This window comes from Antennarius striatus, chromosome 1 (genome assembly GCF_040054535.1).
Source record: "Antennarius striatus isolate MH-2024 chromosome 1, ASM4005453v1, whole genome shotgun sequence".
Taxonomy (NCBI): Eukaryota; Metazoa; Chordata; class Actinopteri; order Lophiiformes; family Antennariidae; genus Antennarius; species Antennarius striatus.
Window position 1 is genome coordinate 661809 of NC_090776.1, and position 16200 is coordinate 678008.

Sequence of the window (16200 nt, forward strand, 5' to 3'; positions counted from 1 at the left end):
ATAAAAATACTGAAGTACTCACATAAAAGTACTCAGTTACATCCCACCACCAGTACTGGTGTTTATATGATAACAGATGGACCCAGAGCTGAAGGACCAATGAAGGAGCACCAGTGGTCAGAGTCTTCTCAAAAGCACCAAACCTCCTCCTTATAGTCCCCATACCCCCCTCCCCTAATACCCCCCTATACTCCCCTCCCCTACACTACCCTCCTTGGTGCTGTTAATCTGCTGATCTTAAGCTCCTGGTTGGACTGGAATGTTTTTAGGTGTTTCAGCTGAGCTGCAGCTCACGGAGCTGGGCTGCCTGGATATCTGTAGTCCAGTGGACCTTCAGCCGTCAGGTGGACCTTCAGCCGTCAGGTGGACCTTCAGCCGTCAGGTGTACCTTCAGCCATCAGGTGGACCTTCAATTGTCCTGTGGACCTTTAACCATCCAGGAGACCTTTAACCATCCAGGAGACCTTCTACCATCCTGAACAGCTGCGATGAATCACAGCAAGGCGGAGTTCGAGCCCTTTGAATATTCCTACTACGACTACTCAGACTGGTACTCTGAGAACGCCGAGCCGACCAAACCCCCCAAAGAGTGAGTCCACCCCCCCCCCCCGTTATCTCCACAACCTGCTTCCATTGGCATAAAGTTGATGATTGTTTAAAAAGCTGAATTATTCTTTCCTGCAATGTTTCCTGGTTGTCAGAATTATTCCACCATGTGAGCCGACGGTGGACGACCAGCTCTTCCACATCATCATGATGTCCACGTCTGTGAGTACGACCCAATTAAAAGGCATCTTGTGTTTGATACTTGTTTTAGACCGAGCCCAAGTCATGTGACCATTTCTTATCCAATGGTGATCGATGGATTATTCAACGTAAACCAGCTGTTTTCCCTTAGAACAGTTTTCTGTTGCAGAAAACTGGTCAAATGTTAAGCATCAAAGTTAGCATTGACTAAACGTTAAACATCAGCGTTAGCATTGGCTAAAGGTTAAACGTCAAAGTTAGCATCGGCTAAAACCAGAAAACAGCTCCGCCGTTCAAAGTCCCTGATGATGGTTTGAATTTACATCCATGACTCCCAGTAAAAGTAGAACAGATTCGAGACTAAAATTAAGACAGTAATCAGTCCTTCATCCATCTGTCATCCATCCTTCATCCACCCTCAATCCAACCTTCATCCATCCACCATCCATCCAGGTGCTGGTCATGATGGTTCTGGCCGTTCTCACCAGGAAAAACAAGCTGTGTCAGGGCTTCACCAGAGGCTCCTCCAGTGTCTTCAGGTGAGCTTCAGGGACCTTCTAGAAGCAGGAACCCGCTTCAGGCAGCAGCTTCACCTCACAGCTTCTTCTCTGCTTCCTCAGTCCAGCCAACTTCCTGGACCAGACCCAGAAGAAAGGCCTGGTTCTGGCGGTGTTCGGACTGGTGTTCAGCAAACTGGCGACGCTGGTGGTCGCCCCCGACCCCCTGCCCTTCTCCAGAGACACCCCAGCCGACCTTAAAGGTGTTTGATTGGTTAGATGTTTGTGCGTGGATCCATTTTATTGGCCAAAGCCGGTACCGATGTAGATACTGACCCCGCCCATCTAGGACTGACCCCACCCCTTGTCTTCCAGAGTACCTGAAGCTGGCGGCGGTCTTCTACTACCCCCTGCTGTTCTACCCCCTGCTGGTCTGCAGCTCGCTGCAGCTGAAGGTCGGCTACGCCTTTGGGACGCTGCTGTCCTTCGGTCACTTCGGGGTCCTGCTGTGGCAAAAGGTCGACTGTCCCAAGACCCCAGAGGTGAGAGGTCACCTAAACTCGTCGTCAAACTCATTTTCACTGAGGGTCACGTCATCATCACGTCTGTCCTCAAAGGGCCAGATGTAACTAATAAATGTAACTAAATGTAACTCAGTGTAATGTATATAAATGTAACTACTCCTTAATGTAACTAATAAATGTAACTAAATGTAACTCAGTGTAATGTCACTAAATGTAACTACTCCTTAATGTAACTAATAAATGTAACTAAATGTAACTCAGTGTAATGTAACTAAATGTAACTACTCCTTAATGTAACTAATAAATGTAACTAAATGTAACTCAGTGTAATGTAACTAAATGTAACTACTCCTTAATGTAACTAATAAATGTAACTAAATGTAACTCAGTGTAATGTAACTAAATGTAACTACTCCTTAATGTAACTAATAAATGTAACTAAATGTAACTCAGTGTAATGTAACTAAATGTAACTACTCCTTAATGTAACTAATAAATGTAACTAAATGTAACTCAGTGTAATGTAACTAAATGTAACTACTCCTTAATGTAACTAATAAATGTAACTAAATGTAACTCAGTGTAATGTAACTAAATGTAACTACTCCTTAATGTAACTAATAAATGTAACTAAATGTAACTCAGTGTAACGTAACTAAATGTAACTACTCCTTAATGTAACTAATAAATGTAACTAAATGTAACTCAGTGTAACGTAACTAAATGTAACTACTCCTTAATGTAACTAATAAATGTAACTAAATGTAACTCAGTGTAATGTAACTAAATGTAACTACTCCTTAATGTAACTAATAAATGTAACTAAATGTAACTCAGTGTAATGTAACTAAATGTAACTACTCCTTAATGTAACTAATAAATGTAACTAAATGTAACTCAGTGTAATGTAACTAAATGTAACTACTCCTTAATGTAACTAATAAATGTAACTAAATGTAACTCAGTGTAATGTAACTAAATGTAACTACTCCTTAATGTAACTAATAAATGTAACTAAATGTAACTCAGTGTAATGTAACTAAATGTAACTACTCCTTAATGTAACTAATAAATGTAACTAAATGTAACTCAGTGTAATGTAACTAAATGTAACTACTCCTTAATGTAACTAATAAATGTAACTAAATGTAACTCAGTGTAATGTAACTAAATGTAACTACTCCTTAATGTAACTAATAAATGTAACTAAATGTAACTCAGTGTAATGTAACTAAATGTAACTACTCCTTAATGTAACTAATAAATGTAACTAAATGTAACTCAGTGTAATGTAACTAAATGTAACTACTCCTTAATGTAACTAATAAATGTAACTAAATGTAACTCAGTGTAATGTAACTAAATGTAACTACTCCTTAATGTTAAATAACTGAATTTCTGACTGATTCTAGTTCCAAACATTACAGTTAGACAGAAAAAACATGTTTGTTTGTTTCTCTGTTCTAACATAAATCCTTTTCATTTGTCAGGTTATTAAACCCACAGAACTCCATCAATCAAGGATCAAACTATCAATCAATCAAGAAAAATAACATTTGGCCCCCGGGCCTTGAGTTTGACACATCTGTCAAATTATATAAAACAACAAATCGTTGTCGAGGGGTGTGGCCTAAACAGATAAAGCAGAGACAGCTAGAGGTTTATTTTATTTATTCATTACCTGAACACGTGAACACGTGACATAGTGTGAATCGATGCCCTCATGGATCCTCTTCCTCTCAGATCTATAAGTACTACGCCCTGCTGGCTGGTCTTCCTCAGCTGGCCTGTCTGGCCTATCTCTGCCTCCAGTTTCCTCTGCTGTTGGTCAAAGGACCGGAGACGGACGAGGTGAGAGTCAATACCGGGACAAAATCAGCTGAGACAAACGTGAATTCCACTCGTGTCACGGCGTGATTAGAGCAGCTCACAGCGGATCAGAACCAGCAAACACTGAGTCTTTGTTCAGGATTTAATCTGGTTCAGGTTCAAGCTGTTGAAACCATGAAATCCCAGCAGGGAGAATAAAGACGTTTGGTCTGAACTTTCATTCCACCCTCAGATTAAACTGCTTTTAATTCACTTCTGTCAAACAAGAAGCTCATCCTTGAGTTAAATATTATTTTAATTATTCAGAATGTCATAAATATATAAATCTAGTGACCAGACTGTGTATTATGTGAACGTTTGGTTTGCAGGACCTGGACAGCAGCTTCTACACCGACTATGTGAAGCTGCTGCTGAAGAAGAGATCGTCAGCCACCAGGTAATCAGGATCAATCAATCAATAACCAGGTGAGTCAGGTTCACCTGATTGCTCTCCAGGTGGACCAATCAGAGCAGAGCTTAGAAATAGTTCCAGTCCTGCCTGGAGAGACGATGAAAGCAGCAAAGACAGAAGTCTGAAGGCAATGTCAGTACAAATACTGATGAAAAGACATCGCAATGAATAGAACCTATTGATTTATTGATCTGTTGATGACTCACTTCATGTAATTAATCGATCTCATTCCTGAAAATCAGAAGTTTGACTTGAATCATAAAAAATATTCAAGAACTGTTAATTACGTTAGAGAAGCCCAAACATCTGTTAGATAATGATTAGAATAAAGCGGGTTAATGTGAACCCTTACTATTGGAGGGTGACACGTGTGTTTAGTTTTACTTCACCTTTATCTAACCAGGAGGAAACCTCGTTGAGATGTAAAACCTGTTTTTCAAGAGAGTCCTGGCCAAGAGAGCAAAAAACCGTTTCAGACGAACAAAACGCAGTCATCCACAAACATGATAACCCGTAGTCTACATGTCTGTAACAACAGGAGCAGCAGCTGTTCCCACAATCAGTCGTGTTGGTGAATTAGTCAAAGCTTCTGCAGTCAGTTGGTTTAATGTCCTCTTATAAGTGCCCAATAAAATCAATTCATTGAGTTTTAACTCTTTCTGTACCTCGTTCAAGTCGGAAGGAGCAGCATATTTAAATTTAAACCGTCTTTTTTCAACTAAATATCCTGGGAATGGAGATAATAATCTCCTGTAGGCTTCTGGGTGATCCAAGTGTGAAGGTAGGGAGGAAGAAGCCCAAGGATCACCCTCGGAGCTCCTCTGGGATGAAGCATGGACATAAAACACTTCAGCATAGTCCAACATGGACATAAAAGGTCTTTCCTCGAGCAGCAGGATTTAATCCGAAGATGGAAATCAAGGTTCAATTGTATGAGTTCTGGTTTGTCGGCGTCGCGTTGTTCTGGGCCTGATGGACGGTTTTTGTTTGAACGTCTTTCAGCTCACCTGCAGACAGACCGACGCTAACGGAGAGAATCCTGGAGCTGCCAAAGACTTTTATTTACCTACCAGAGAAAGGTTTGTGCGGAGATGTTAACGCCCATTTCAGTCCAGTTCTGTTTGTTTTTAATGGAAAACGTTAGCTTAACGTTAGCTTAAAGTTAGCGTTATCACCACAACAGACCCCTGGTCTGATTGTTTCCTTCAGGCTTCATTATACCTTTGGTTGTCCTCTATGCAGATGATTCCTGCTCAAATCTGTCATTGGGGGTGAAATGCACGTCATAATGAACGTGAACCAGAGACCAATCAGATTTAAGATGAGGTCCGTCACTAAAACACAGCCTGACTGCTTCTCACAATCTTCTTCCAGCGTTTCGGTTTCCCCTGAAGCTAGCCGTGTCCACGTTCGTGGCCCTCTTGGCCATCTATCACGTGAGTCTTTCAGAATGAAGAACCGGCTCCGGTTCTTCTCTTGGTGGCGCGTCAACCAGAGTGTTCCCCCTGTCAGACGGCGCTGCTGCTGGTGGTCTCGGTGGTTCCCACGCTGCACATCGTTCGCGCCGGTATCGATGAGAACATCGCCTTCCTGTTGCTGGGGTTTGGGATCGTCCTGTCAGACGACAGGATGGAGGTGGTGAAGATCGTGACCTTCTACACGTGGCTGTTGGAGGGTAGGAGCGGCTGCTCGTCGGGGGGTTTCTGTGACAGTAAGGGGCAATAAGATTAACTTCCTGTCCCGTCACGTTGATGCTAGTGTGCTACCTGTGCGCCATGACCCTGTCCTGCCTGGTCAGCCTCCTGATGCTCATGAGGTCCATGGTGCTCCACCGGTGGGTGAAGGACAGCAGGTGCTTCAGATGCTTCAGGTTAGAACCCGTCCTGAACCAAAGGCGTGTTCTTGGTTTGTCTCAGGTCCAACCTGAGGGGGTTGTACAGGGGGGACGTGTACAGCGTCTGGAACAGCCAGAAGACCATCAGCCCCTCCCAACCGGGCGTCGTCTGCTGGATGGGTCTGACGGGATACCAGGCTGCAGTCGTCTGCCTGGGTAACGACGAGCAGACGTTAAACAGCCCCCACTTCCTGTCTGCAATAAGAACCAGGAAGTCTTAGCCGTGTGCTGCGTTCACAGGGATGGCGATCCAGACGCTGGTGTTCTTCATCTGCTTCCTGTTCCTGGTGTTCATGATCATCATCCCCGTCTTTTACGGTCGGAACCTCGTCGTGTTTGAGATCGCTGGGAAGGCGTGGTGAGTGTCTGGGTTTCATGTGGGGGGGTTCAGCTTCAGACGTGTTCTGGACTGACCACCCCCCCCCCGGCTCTGTGGCCCCTCAGGCCGGCCTGGGTGACCCTCCTGCTGGTCACCGCGCTGCAACACGTCGCCGCCAAGTTGGCCTTCATCAAGAGGGAAGCTGGAACCAGAGACCTGAAGAACCGGTACCCTCACCCCCCAAACTGAAGGCTCAGCCCACCCATCTGCTGACATTAGCATGTTGCTAATTAGCGTGCTTGCGTTGCAGGGACAGCCTGTTCCTGCTGACCTACCTGCTGTTCCTGGTGAACGCCGTGGTGGGGCTGGTGGTGTCCGTGTGGAGGCTGGTGATCACGGCGCTCTACAACATCGTCCATCTGGGCCGGGTGGACGTCAGTCTGCTGCACCGCACCGCCCAGCGCTACGACCCGGGTGGGGGCTTCGCTAAAGACAATCAATGTCTCTGCAGAGACTCCGTCTGACTGACCTCTCCCGACCTTTGACCCCTCCAGCCTACAGATACTACACCCAGGCCCTGAAGGTGGAGGTCAGCCAGTCTCACCCGGTGCTGAAGGCCTTCTGTGGGCTCCTGCTGGACCTGATGGTGGAGGGGGGCCACGCCAGACGGAACGCAAAAGACATCGAGGAAGGTGGGGCGCTGCACAGCGAGCCGATGGGCCCCTCCCACTGGTTTGTGACCCCTGACCCTTCGGTTCTCTGACCTGCCCCTCCACGCTTTCAGGCATCCAGGAGAACCGCCCCGGTCACAGGGTCCGCTGCCGCTGGCGGCTCCTCTACACCCTGGTCAACAATCCCTCCCTGCTGGGCTCCAGGAAGCACTTCCAGACCCCCAAGACCCCCGAGGGCACCCTGAACGGGACCCCGAGTCACAAGAGGGGGGGCCAGAAAGAGGGTTCAGAACCGGTCCAGTTCAGCAAGACCACAACGGACCAAAACCAGCCCGAGTGAGACGGAGGAGGTTCTCTGATGGCTCAGAGAACCAAACAGGAAGTAACGAATCCACGACAGGAAGCTGAGAGGAGGAGCTCCGGAGAGAGAGAAAACTAATCAATTAGTCTGTTATTGGTTCACAAACAGGTTCTGAGTTCACACCGGGTCTCGTGTCCGTCTGATTGGTTCTGGTGAGGAACACCTTCATCATGAAACCTGGACGTGACGTTCAGAGTCCGGTCTGTTCCCATCACACCTCAACTAATGCTAATAAGATTCTTTCTGTTTGTGCATAAATCGTACGGATTAATTACTTAAAAATGTTAAAACTTTTCTCTTTCTCCCTTTTCCATCGTTCATTTCTCTGGAACATTAGATTTCTGCAGATTCATTGATGATTAGAGACAAACAGAACCGTCCACTAGAGTTTGATTTGAATCGTGTCAGTAATTCAAGTTTAAATGTCTAGTAATTCTAAATCCAGTGGGAATAAAACACAGCGTCCACCCTGCAGTTGTTTGTTTGTTTGTTTGTTTGTTTGTTTGTTTGTTTGCACCCTCCCCCTGTTGACAAACAAACCAGCCATCAATCTGGACTCATGTTCTCTGGAGGTTTGGGTTGTGGAGCCTGGACTCTCCGCGTTAGCCCTTTAGCTATCTAGCTAGCTAACGTTCCATTGGGTGAAAGAAAGGAGAAGCCTTCTGGATTTGTTGGTCAGACTTTATTGAGGCACATAGAGGCTAAACGTTAGCTTAACGTTAGCCAAACATTAGCTAAACGTTAGCGCTGGCGTCTAAACATCTAGATTCATGACTGTTCAGACGAGGCACGACGACAGGCAGCATGCAGGGCAGCTCGCCCCGCACAGGTGACCCGGTGACCCGGAAACAGCAAGGCCTTGATGGCTCGGGCACGCCCAGGTGGGCTTCACCTGGGCGACGCCCACAGGATGGGCGCTAATCCATTCAGGTTTACCAAACGCTAGTTTAAATATCCATTTAAGTCAACACAGAAACATCTGCACAGGAAGAGCGTGATTGGACGAAAGGGTCAGAGGAAGAGCGTGATTGGACAATGAGCTCGGAGCTGTTCCTACATTGACTTCCTGTCTTTACAGCTAATTAATTGTAGTGATTATTAATGCAGCGACACCGACAGGACAGCCACACGATTCTACCGCCTACAGCTGGGTCACATGTCAGCCAATCAGATTGTACATTATTTAGAGTATATTTGAACAAATGAAACATCAGCCGATGATGTCATAATTAGTGGACTAGCCACGCCTCCAATAGCTCCACCCCCGGCACAAGCTAAAAACACTTCCCTTTCTGAACTTCCTGATAATCTTCCTGGTCCTGACCCCCTACGGGTTTGGCCCTCCGTAGTCAGAGACTATATTGATCGCCTCGGCTCCCAGAGGCAATCGATCGCTGTACTCTGACCCCGCCTCTCCGTGATCGCCGCCCCCCCGGCCCTGAGACAGACTGAAGGACTCGGTCAGGATGCTGTCCTCAGTGTCAGCCTCTTGGGCCCCGTCCCCGCTGTCCGTCTCGACGTCCTGGTCCTCCAGCCGGCTGGTCTTCCTGAAGGACTCGCGGTGGGGCGCGTGGGCGATGAAGGCGGCGGTCAGGTTCCGCTCCCGGTGGTAGGTGGCGGTCAGGTTCCGCTCTAGCTGGTACTGGTCCCTCGCCTTCAGGATCAGCTGGTAGGTCTTGCTGCGGTACTTGTACACCAGGTGGAAACAGGTGGCGCCGAGCAGCGGCACCGTGGAGACGACCAGGAGGCAGATGCTGACGGAGACGATGATGACGAGGTTAGGGACCCTTCGTCTGGTGGTGAACACCACCTGCACCTCGCAGTCCTCCCCCCTGTAGTTGAGGCACAGGGAGTAGTTGGTGCCAGGGTGCAAACTGCCGAACAGGTAGGTGTTGACGCCCTCCTGGATCCTCGCCCACTGGACCGCCAAGTGTTTGCGGTCGGCGGCAATGCACAGGTACAAACCGTTTGATGGACCACGATGGTCTCTGATGTCGGGGTCGGGGTCTTCAGGTGCGGTGGAGTCTTGGTTGGGGTTCCTGGGCATGAGGAGGGGGTTGAGCCGGACAGTCGCCTCCGTATCCGACACCCCCAAGGCGATGACACCGAAGTCAAACGTGTGCTGCTTGACCTCATCCAGGCTACCGTTGGAGGCGTGGCCTGAAACATACCTGGTGTTAGCCGTTAGCCTACATTTACTGGTGTTTGATGGGTGTGTTGCCCCTACGGGAGACTCCGAGGTGGACTTGACATCCAGGAACTTCCATCTCCTCGACTCAACTGATAATTGGTCTGTTGGGGGGGAAGTCCGGTGCCCTCTGGTGGAACTCGTTGGGTTCACGGTTTGTACGTTTGCCGCCACCACCTTCACCGACACCGAGTCCTCGGCCTGTCCGAGCTCGTTGGTGGCCCAGCAGCTGTAGTCTCCACCGTCCTCTTCCCTGATGGGCGAAATCACGAGCGTCCCGTTGTTGAAGACCATGATCCAATCAGGCGAGGGTACAGCCACCTCGTTAGACGACAGGACCAGATCCCGCCTCTGGCGTTTGCTGCGGATGCTCCACACGACCAGCGGTTCTGGGTTTCCGATGGATTCGCACGTAAGGACCAGAGCCCCGCCCACACGAACCGTGGTGCTACTTGTCCGTATGGTCACGTTTGCACTGGTGCACTTCGACTCGGGCAACTTTGCGATGATTGCCCCTCTGAGCTCCTCTGGAGACTCACACTGGATCAGGTCGGGTTCGGGGATGGAGACGGGAGTGGTGGAGATCCAGAGGCGGAGCCAGTCCAGGAGGCAGGAACACGCAAAGGGGTTCTGATAAATCTGAAGGTAGGACATAGACACCAGACCGTCAAACGTCCCCTCAGAGACGGTCCTGAACCTGTTGTGGTTGAGCCGGAGGGACCTCAGGTCCTTCAGGCTCCTGAATGCGTCCGCCGGGAGGTGCTCCATCCGGTTGTGGTCCATCTTCAGCAGCCGCAAGGCGGTCAGGTTCTGGAGGTCCCCCCATGGGAAGTCCACAATACGGTTGTTGCTGACGTCAAGGTTCCGCAGACGAGCCAATGGCGCCAGGGCCCCTCCCTCGATGGAGACGATCTGGTTGTGGGACAACCACAGCGACGTCAGGCGGTGGACCCGATCGAAGCCGCCCCGGCTGATGGAGCGGATGTCGTTGGCGGACAGACTGATGGTGCTGACATTGGGGGGGAACCCTTCTGGGAGCGCCGTCAGGGCCTTGTAGGAGCACTCGGCGGCATGGCGGCCATATTTATCCAAGCAGATGCAGCGCTCAGGGCATCCCAGACCGACGGCGACAACAGCGACGAGCCACAAGGCGGAGTGGACCAGGTCCATCTGAAACATCATAGAGGATCAATCGATCAGCTGATTATTGGAAACATGATTCCGTCGGAAACAGAAGGATGAGGTGGACTCCGTCTCTGAACTAAAGTCCTCTTTCCAGAGGGTCTGACCCTGATCCTGATGGACTAACTCAGGGGCGTCAAACTCTTTAACACTGGGGGCCACATCAGCATCACGGATGTCCTCAAAGGGCCACATGTAACTAATAAATGTAACTAAATGTAACTCAGTGTAATGTAACTAAATGTAAGTACTCCTTAATGTAACTAATAAATGTAACTAAATGTAACTCAATGTAATGTAACTAAATGTAACTACTCCTTAATGTAACTAATAAATGTAACTAAATGTAAGTACTCCTTAATGTAACTAATAAATGTAACTAAATGTAACTCAGTGTAATGTAACTAAATGTAACTACTCCTTAATGTAACTAATAAATGTAACTAAATGTAACTCAGTGTAATGTAACTAAATGTAACTACTCCTTAATGTAACTAATAAATGTAACTAAATGTAACTCAGTGTAATGTAACTAAATGTAAGTACTCCTTAATGTAACTAATAAATTTAACTAAATGTAACTCAGTGTAATGTAACTAAATGTAGCTACTCCTTAATGTAACTAATAAATGTAACTAAATGTAAGTCAGTGTAATGTAACTAAATGTAGCTACTCCTTAATGTAACTAATAAATGTAACTAAATGTAACTCAGTGTAATGTAACTAAATGTAACTACTCCTTAATGTAACTAATAAATGTAACTAAATGTAACTCAGTGTAATGTAACTAAATGTAACTACTCCTTAATGTAACTAATAAATGTAACTAAATGTAACTCAGTGTAATGTAACTAAATGTAACTACTCCTTAATGTAACTAATAAATGTAACTAAATGTAACTCAGTGTAATGTAACTAAATGTAACTACTCCTTAATGTAACTAATAAATGTAACTAAATGTAACTCAGTGTAATGTAACTAAATGTAACTACTCCTTAATGTAACTAATAAATGTAACTAAATGTAACTCAGTGTAATGTAACTAAATGTAACTACTCCTTAATGTAACTAATAAATGTAACTAAATGTAACTCAGTGTAATGTAACTAAATGTAACTACTCCTTAATGTAACTAATAAATGTAACTAAATGTAACTCAGTGTAATGTAACTAAATGTAACTACTCCTTAATGTAACTAATAAATGTAACTAAATGTAACTCAGTGTAATGTAACTAAATGTAACTACTTCTTAATGTTAAATAACTGAATTTCTGACTGATTCTAGTTCCAAACATTACAGTTAGACAGAAAAAACATGTTTGTTTGTTTCTCTGTTCTAACATAAATCCTTTTCATTTGTCAGGTTATTAAACCCACAGAACTCCATCAATCAAGGATCAAACTATCAATCAATAAAGAAAAATAACATCAGACACAAGTTAGGACGTTAACTTTGTTCACTACGTTTAGTCAGAGTTAAGATGGGATGAACTACTGCATTGTGGGAAATGTAGTTTCAGGTCAAAGCACACTTTGATCTATTAATTTTTTGGACACTCTGACCTTTTATGCTCTCGGGGGCCACATTAAATGAAGTGGAGGGCCACGTTTGGCCCCCGGGCCTTGAGTTTCACTAACTGATGGTTTCTTGACCTTTGACTGGAACTGATTTTAAGATTCATGACTTAAACATTTAAATTTAATTTCTACTGAAACTATTGTTTTTTTCTGAACCCGCAGCTGATAATCGTATCGATGAACGTATCGATCGGCTCCAATCGCAGCCGGTAACGCTGCGTCATCGTGAGCATCTCCCGGTTTGTCGGTGCGCACGAGCTCCGCCGCCGTTTGTTTACCGTCTGATCCGGTGCGACCCGCGTGTGGAGAAACGCTGACGTCACCGGACTCCACGGGACCAAAGCCCCCCCCCCGCAAACCGACCTGGACGCGCGTGAGACTTAGATGAGACAGAAGGTCACCTCCGCACGCGCCCGGATTACCTGCGTGTTGTTTTTTATTCCTGCAGAGGATCCCGATGACGTCACCCGGTGTTTACGGTCGCATCAGCGTCCGGTGTGAAATCCGGTTCCGTTGGAGGTCCAGTGTGTCCGTCTACATCCTGACGGTACCGGCTGGAAGATGCCTGCAGGACGTCAGTGACGTCACCCCTCCCTCCCCCCCGGTTAACGGGTAATTCGTTTTAAAGGAGACCCGCCCCCAGCAGGTCGGACCGGTCCGGTTCCGTTCAGACTGACCGAACCAGAAACAGAACATTTTGTTCACAACCAGTTCATTAAATCACAAAGGGTTAAATCAGCATCCAGGGGCGGGTCCAGACTTCTGACTGGGGGGCCATTGGGGGGCCATTGGGGGGCCTTAGATGTGTTACCCCCCACGGACCGGTACCAACATATAATTCATAAATTATATGAAATATAATAAAACTTTTCTTCTTTTAGTTTCATTAAACAGTCAAACGCGTTCTTCTGCGCCTGCGTGAGCAGGATGCAGGTTCCTCAGCTCTGAGCGAGTTTGTTACGCTTAGTATTGCGTTTTTTCTGTTTCTGTGTGTATTTTTTTAACGTAAAATTAGATAATGTATAGTAATATGCTGGTGTACTCCAGGGAGGAGTTGATGTCCATGAGGGTCAAAGGAGACCCAGCAACACGCGATCTCATCCCCCTGAGCTCCGACGGAGATATCGCGGATGCCGAGCGGGTCGAGTTGAAAGGACTAGACTAACGGCTAGAGCCGCTAACCGGAGGAGAGTCAAGCCCTCCGTCCCCTCCGTCATCATGGGGAACGTGAACTCTCTACCCAACAAGTTGGACGAACTGACGGCGCTGTGCAGGACTGATCATCGCTACCGGGAGACCAGCTTGTTGGTGTTCTCAGAGACGTGGCTAACTGGCGACGTGCCGGACGCTAACGTCCGACTAACCGGCTTCTCCTCCGTCCGAGCGGACCGGGACACGAACACCACCGGTAAGAAGAAAGGAGGTGGATTAATCATCTACACCAACGATAGATGGTGCCATCCGGGACATGTGACGGTGAAATCAACACTGTGTAACCGATCTGGAGCTAACAGCTGTTAGCATCAGACCCTACTACCTGGCGCGTGAATTTTCACACGTCATTGTCCTCGCCGTCTACATCCCTCCACGGGCGGACCCTGAGACGGCACGAGAGACCATCTGTGGGACCACCTCTGCTCTTCGGACCCGGCACCCGGAGGCGCTCGTCATCATCACCGGTGACTTTAACCACGTCACCTTGGACTCATCTCTCCCCACAATGGTCCAGTGTGTAGACTGTCCCACACGGAAGAACAGAACCATCGATCTGTTCTACACTAATGCTAAGGAGGCATACACCGCCACCCCCCTCCCTCCACTAGGTAAATCAGACCATAACCTAGTGTACCTACAGCCCACCTACATCCCGCTGGTGAAACGGCTGCCAGCAACAACACGACAGGTCAGGAGGTGGTCCCCGGAAGCAGAGGAGATGCTGAGGAACTGCTTCCAGACCACCGACTGGGATGTTATTGTGGGCTCACATGGGGAGGACATTGAGGGGGCAGCTCAGTGTTTTACAGACTACATGAACTTCTGTGTGGACACCGTGGCCCCTGTCAGGACAATCAGGTGTTACCCCAACAACAAACCATGGGTAACCAAGGAAGTCAAGGCTGTCCTGAACAGGAAGAAGCGGGCGTTCAGGAGCAAGAACGAGGAGGAGATGAGGAAGGCCCAGCAGGAAGTGAGACTCTGCCTGAGGGAGGCCAAGGAGGCGTACGGGAGGAAGCTGGAGAAGCAGCTGGGGCGCAACCAAGTGCGGGAGGTCTGGAATGGGATGAGAACCATCACCGGACACGGGAAAGGGCGCAGCACTGTGGAGGGGAATATTGAACGAGCGAATGAACTTAACAGCTTTTTCAATCGGTTCAGCTCCCCCACCACTCCCGGCTCCTCGTCCCAGGCCTCTCCTGGCCTACAGACCTCTCCTGGCCTACAGGCCTCTCCTGGCCCTACAGACCGCTCCACTGATGCTCCCTCCTCCTGTGCTTCCTCTCCTTCCACCCCTGCCACTTCTCCCGAGCCCACTCCAAGAACTGCGAAGCTCAACGGCCCCACCTCAACCACTGGACTTCCAACCTCGCCACAACCTCCTGCTCCCACCACGACGGAGACCGTCATCACTGCAGACCTGGTGACGACAACGCTGAGGAGGCTCCGTCCCTACAAGGCGACTGGACCGGATAAGATCTCCCCAAGACTCCTCCGAGCCTGTGCTTCGGAACTAGGGGACCCCCTGCAACAATTGTTCAACCTCAGTCTGCGGCTGGGGAGGGTCCCGTCACTGTGGAAGACCTCCTGCATCGTCCCTGTACCCAAGAAAGGACGCCCTACTGAGCTCAACGACCACTGACCGGTCTCTCTTACCTCCCACGTAATGAAGACCCTAGAGCGACTGGTCCTGGAGCTCATGCGTCCACAGGTGCAGGGTGCTATGGACCCTCTCCAGTTCACCTATCAGGCCAAGGTTGGGGTTGACGACGCTGTCTTGTACCTCCTCCACCGTGTGCTCTCCTACCTGGACGCCGGGGGCTGTGCCGTCAGAGTGCTCTTCTTTGACTGTTCAAGCACCTTCAACACCATCCAGCCCCGGCTCCTGCAGGATAAACTGACCTCCATGGCTGTGGACCCCTACCTCGTGAGCTGGATTACGGACTACCTAACGGACAGACCCCAGTACGTCCGTATGGGGGACTGTTTGTCTTCTATGGTGACCAGCAGCACGGGGGCGCCACAGGGGACCGTGCTCTCCCCCATTCTCTTCACCCTCTACACATCAGACTTCAAGCACAACTCAGATACATGCCACATACAGAAGTACTCGATGACACCGCGATAGTGGCATGTATCTGGGAGGGTGATGAGGGGGGGTACAGGGCATTAGTGGCTGTATGAGGGGGGGTACAGGGCATTGGTGGCTGACTTTGTGGAGTGGTGCCAACAGAACCAGCTCCAGCTCAACGTCTCCAAGACCAAGGAGATGGTTCTGGATTTCCGGCGGGCACCTCCCTCTCCACAGGCAGTGATCATGGAGGGCAGTGAGGTGGGGGTGGTAGAAACTATCAGTACCTGGGACTGCAGCTAGACAGCAGACTGGACTGGTCACTCAACTGGGACTGTGTGTACAAGAAGGGGCAGAGCAGGATGTACTTCCTGAGGAGGCTGGCCTCCTTCAACATCTGTCCTAAGCTCCTTCTCATGTTCTATCAGTCCGTAGTCTCCAGTGTGCTGTCATACGCCATTGTGTGTTGGGGTGGGGGGGCCAGGAAAAGAGATATGGACCGTCTGAATAGACTCATCCGCAGAGCAGGCTCAGTGGTCGGGCTGAGCCTGGACTCTGTGGAGACACTTCTGGAGAGCAGGACCATGTCTAAAGTTAAGGCCATCATGAACAACACCAGCCCCCCCCCCCCCCCCTACACACCACCTTCTCCCAGCAGAGAAGCACCT

At 48.5% G+C, this 16200-nt stretch overlaps 2 protein-coding genes across 2 annotated transcripts; one reads left to right on the forward strand and one right to left on the reverse strand.

Moving 5' to 3' along the window:
* The first annotated feature begins 267 nt into the window (after window positions 1-267).
* On the forward strand, window positions 268-7761 carry LOC137596446 (receptor for retinol uptake stra6-like). The gene is made up of 17 exons (XM_068316999.1): window positions 268-589; window positions 702-768; window positions 1201-1286; window positions 1368-1507; window positions 1620-1786; window positions 3512-3619; window positions 3967-4034; window positions 5052-5128; window positions 5424-5485; window positions 5562-5724; window positions 5808-5883; window positions 5966-6099; window positions 6184-6301; window positions 6388-6489; window positions 6573-6736; window positions 6817-6954; window positions 7047-7761. Exons 1-17 carry the CDS (start codon window positions 489-491, stop codon window positions 7271-7273), a joined length of 1998 nt encoding a protein of 665 aa, XP_068173100.1. The 5' UTR covers window positions 268-488; the 3' UTR covers window positions 7274-7761.
* Window positions 7762-8049: 288 nt separating this feature from the next.
* On the reverse strand, window positions 8050-12785 carry LOC137598799 (immunoglobulin superfamily containing leucine-rich repeat protein 2-like). Its single transcript, XM_068319285.1, has 2 exons — window positions 12669-12785; window positions 8050-10652 (listed from the first exon to the last, which is right to left on the reverse strand). The coding sequence occupies exon 2, from the start codon at window positions 10650-10652 to the stop codon at window positions 8622-8624; it is 2031 nt and encodes a 676-aa protein (XP_068175386.1). The 5' UTR covers window positions 12669-12785; the 3' UTR covers window positions 8050-8621.
* Between the last annotated feature and the right edge of the window lie 3415 nt (window positions 12786-16200).

Excerpts from the sequence above, each read along its gene's own strand:
- LOC137596446 (XM_068316999.1), top strand. The coding sequence starts at position 489 with ATGAATCACAGCAAGGCGGAGTTCGAGCCCTTTGAATATTCCTACTAC. Across the intron at positions 5,884-5,965 it reads AGGTCCATGGTGCTCCACCG|GTCCAACCTGAGGGGGTTGT; the intron begins GTGGGTGAAGGA and ends GGTTTGTCTCAG. Across the intron at positions 6,955-7,046 it reads CGCAAAAGACATCGAGGAAG|GCATCCAGGAGAACCGCCCC; the intron begins GTGGGGCGCTGC and ends CCACGCTTTCAG.
- LOC137598799 (XM_068319285.1), bottom strand. The coding sequence starts at position 10,652 with ATGGACCTGGTCCACTCCGCCTTGTGGCTCGTCGCTGTTGTCGCCGTC.